Here is a 4351-nt window from a genome sequence, read left to right on the forward strand (position 1 = left end):
CGTAGCTGACTCCTCAGGAGGAGACGGTCCTGGCGCTTGCTGGACACTCTGGGACGTCCTGAAGACTTCTTCACTGCAGTCAAACCTCTCTCCTTGAAGTTCTTGATGATCCGGTAAATGGTTAGCAATTTCCTTGCATGTGAGTCCATTTTGATGTACCGCGATGATGGCTGCACGTGTTTCTTTGGAAGTAACCATTGCTAATAAGAACACAATGATTGGAAGTGCTTCGTCCCTCCTTTTATAGCAATCATTCTGCTCTTACAATCTAATTAGTACGATAGTGATTTCACCTGACTAGTACTCATTCACACTTTCACATGTGCTGCTGATATGATAGCAATTATTTAAAATGCATCTGATCACTCTACACAATAATCTAGAAACAATGTGAATGAACACCACAACAGCTTAAGCAGCAAACTTTGCAAAACACAAAATGTATGTCACTGCCAAAACTTTTGGCCATGACTGTAGATGTAGTATATTCTGGGGAGGAAGGGGCTATTTTCACACTGTTATGATCAGCAATAAACATGTGTTTAGTTTGTTGATGTTTGCTTGTCATGTGAACACTCTCTCCTTTTTTTTTTAAAGTTGTCAAATCAATTTGTTGTCAAATCAAATATTGTGAAAAATTTGTAGTGTTAAAAAATTGCATTTATGGATGGATGGATTGATCTTTTTTTTTTTTTTTTTTAAATCAACCTGCCCTGACTGGGACTACAGATGTAAATTAGCCATTTGTAACCCTGGCTAAATCTGGCACATTTTACATTGATTTCATGTGTTATTAATATGTATTGTCCCTGTCCCTGAATGAATGAATGAATGAATGAATGGATGGATTTAACCTGTATTTTTAAGCCTATTCAGTCACTGACATACTGTACTGGCTTACCTTAGTTATACACACTTTAAAACCTTTACTTTTTTCTATATAAATAATTAAATAAATTATTGTAGTCCCCACGTTGTATCTTTTCAATGATCTAACCTTCAGCATAGGCTACTGACACCATAGATCAAACCGCTGTGTATTTATTAGAAACGCCTTTCCCACTCCTTATCTCACTATTTCCTGTAGGATAAAGTAAATCAAACTTTTGTTTTCCTATACTCCTCCTCATCCGTTTCCATTTCTCATCACACTATTTAAACACATTAAGCTACTCTGTGAAAATATTACAAAGTTACAAACTGATGCACTTGCCTGTGTATGCTGTAGTTTAAACTCAGTCTACATTTAGTCAAACCAATTTAAATGTCATCAGAAATAAAAATATATTCTGGAACAATCTATAAAATATCAGAAAGAGAAAAAAAGACAACAAGACACTGAAATCCATTTATTACCAGATGCAACTTTGCAGCTCTCTTATAGTTTTCATAAGCTCAACATCCTTTATTAAGTTCAAGCAGACATTTAAAGGAATAGTTCACCTAAAAATGACAATTCAGTCATAATTATCGCACCTTCATGTTGTTCCAAATATCATTTTCATAAATGAATTGTGACTATGGACTTTTGCATTCAACTAAAGAGAAAGATCATAGGTGTGGAATGAGAACTATTCTTTGACTAGGAAAGCTTTAAAAAATTACATTTAATTAAATAAAATCACAAAATCACATATCTGACTGCAAATGTTGATAACTAACTGTAATCAACATAATTTTCAGACAAAGTCTGAAAAGTGTGTGTGTTAATTATGTGTTTGTTGAGAGCCAATTATGTGTTTGTGGAGAGCCACTGTATCGCGTCACAGATTTCTTCTTTAACCTCCTATTGCAATACGTGGCATTCTGTAAGTCTGTCTCAACACAATTTCACACGCTGCAAAAGCCAGATCTCAAACCAAATGAGGCAGCCTCACACTTCAGGTAACACTCTTTTCCTTGAATAACTGATTCATGTTTATGCATAGCAAGATAGTACTGACATGAGTATCAAAGACCATGTTTTCTTGCACAATGCTTAATTGCACTGATATATTTGCACAATATGTGAAAACATTTTTGTTAGATACCACAGATGAAAATGATTTTTGCAAGTGATATTGTAAGACCTTTGAAATTGAAAAAAGGTGCTTCTTGCTCAACTTTCCACTCAGAAATGTTGGAGAATTGTTTCACAGTAGCGTCCGAAGCAACATTGAAAATCTGGCTTTCAAAATCTAATTTAAATCTTGAAATTAGCAGTAAAAACATTTGAATGTTTTTGTAGCTCAGCTGGTGGAGCATGACAATAACAATGCAAGGTTGTGGGTTCAATTCACAGAGAACGCACATACTGGCAAAACATGCAGTGGAAGTTGCTTTAGATAAATATGTCTGCCAAATGTATAATTGTAAATAAATATTGATGTAAACAGGAATGTTTAAGGTTCTGCGCTATTTCTAAGACATCAAATAAATAAAGTTGTGACATTGATATGTACAGATGGTCAGATTGAACCACAAGATGCTCTCATTCTCAAACCATGCTGGGTAAATGAAATGAATCATGAAATTTTCTATACTTGTGGAACATGTCAAATTCTCAAATTCATGTTCATTTTTAACTTCTCCCTTCAGCATTTTGTTTATAGTATAATTTGAAATGAAAACCAATTAAAAAAGAAAACATGCTAAATAGTTAAAATAAAATAAAATAAAAAAATAATAAAATAAAATAAAAAGGCAGATAACTTTTTTCCTTTATAGCACTCACTGCAAATTTTTATTTCTCCGATTAAAAAATAACAATGGAGGAGTTATAGTCGGCAGGCATCAAAGATCCCCGGTTAGGTACACATCGCATATTTGGCGTGCTCTCCTTTGCGTCAAAGAATAGACTGCCAGGCACTTAGCAGAGCTTATCTCTCACCCATTAGTTCCTTGAAAAAAAACAACCAAAAAAAAAAAAACTCAATAAACAGTGAAAATGTTCCTTTCTCTTTTCCCCATGGCACCCTCTACGGCAAGTGCTGTTGCTGATAGCAGGGAAACCGAATGAAAAGATACAAACAAACTGTAATGACGTAGTAAAATCATCAGTTTGTCCCTTGAAAATGACAACAATCAGAATTTAATGGCATCCTGTCTACAGTTTAATGGCGTCCCGTGTGGCCTTTGGTCTCCTCCTGAGACCAGGGTCTGAATAATAAGAATCTCTCTCTCTCTCTCTCTCTTGCTCTCTTTCTCTCTCTAAAAAGGATCCTAGAGGGCAGGGCCTAAAGTTTGAGTGCCCTCTCTCCCCATGTGCACATTTCCTCTACCTCTTATGCTCAGATGATGAGTGCCTCTTACTGAAGACCAACGGACTGTGAGGAACCAGCAAGCAGAACTCTACAGTATCTGGATCCAAGGTGCTACCTCTGTTCTTCTCAATTTCTCCTCCATTCCTCTCTCATTCCTTCTCATCGAGAGGAGGTGCCAGCCAAACCTGAGGGCCGTCGGACCCCGAGAGGGACACGGTAGTGAGAGGTAACCATGACAAACCCATGCACGGTGTTTCTGGAACTGCTTGGGATGCTGATCGGGATGGGCGGCTGGTTTTGTTCGTTGGCGGCCACCATCATGCCTCAATGGTTGTCACTTTCTACTGAACTAATGGGCATGGAGAGCTACGAACAAGGGCTTTGGGAGGCTTGTGTGTTCCAGGAGGTTTCTGGGATGGAGTGTCGCCCCTATGATACTATCCTAGGCCTCGAACCCAAGTTTATGCTGGCCCGTGTTCTGATGTGCATTTCGGATGCCACATGTCTTCTCGGACTTCTCCTCGCCATCCCTGCCATGAGTCAGATCAACTGCTGTAAGAGTGAGGAGGGATGGAGGACCAAGCGAGGTTTGAAGATCACGGCTGGTGTGTTTGTATGCATCGCTGGATTGTTTGTGCTCTTTCCCATCTCCTATGTCGCTCACGATATTGTTATTAAGTTCTTTGATGAGACCATACCTCACGTGGTGCCACGTTCAGAGTTTGGGGACGCGCTGTTCATCGGCTGGGCTGCAGGACTTCTTGACATTGTGGCAGCTGTGTTGTTTTTCGCCTCTTGCTCTGACTCAAGAGACAGTGAACCACATCTGGTGCATCACTATCAAAGGCAGGAGATCAGAACTATTGATGGTTCGAGAAAACGCACTGAGTATGTTTGAGGGACATGTGTTGTGTAATGCCTATTAGTGTTGATGGAGCAGGAAAAAAACTTTTGGATAATATCTTCTGGAAAATGTTTATACTTACATTCAGTGTATCCATCAATCAAACTCTTGAAACAGGTAAAGCATTATTATGATGCATTTATCCTTTAAAGTGCCCCAATTATGGATTTTTGAAAATTATCTTTCATGCAGTGTGTAACACAGC

At 38.2% G+C, this 4351-nt stretch overlaps 1 protein-coding gene across 1 annotated transcript; it reads left to right on the top strand.

Annotated features, from left to right (window-relative positions):
• The first annotated feature begins 3245 nt into the window (after positions 1-3245).
• Positions 3246-4351, top strand: LOC107709197 (putative claudin-24). The gene has a single exon (XM_016513631.1). It carries the CDS (start codon positions 3475-3477, stop codon positions 4138-4140), a length of 666 nt encoding a protein of 221 aa, XP_016369117.1. The 5' UTR covers positions 3246-3474; the 3' UTR covers positions 4141-4351.

The sequence above is a fragment of the Sinocyclocheilus rhinocerous genome, unplaced genomic scaffold, assembly GCF_001515625.1.
Source record: "Sinocyclocheilus rhinocerous isolate Xijiao unplaced genomic scaffold, SAMN03320098_v1.1 scaffold55, whole genome shotgun sequence".
NCBI lineage: Eukaryota > Metazoa > Chordata > Actinopteri > Cypriniformes > Cyprinidae > Sinocyclocheilus > Sinocyclocheilus rhinocerous.

Coding starts and splice junctions, on each gene's coding strand:
- LOC107709197 (XM_016513631.1), top strand. CDS start 3,475: ATGACAAACCCATGCACGGTGTTTCTGGAACTGCTTGGGATGCTGATC.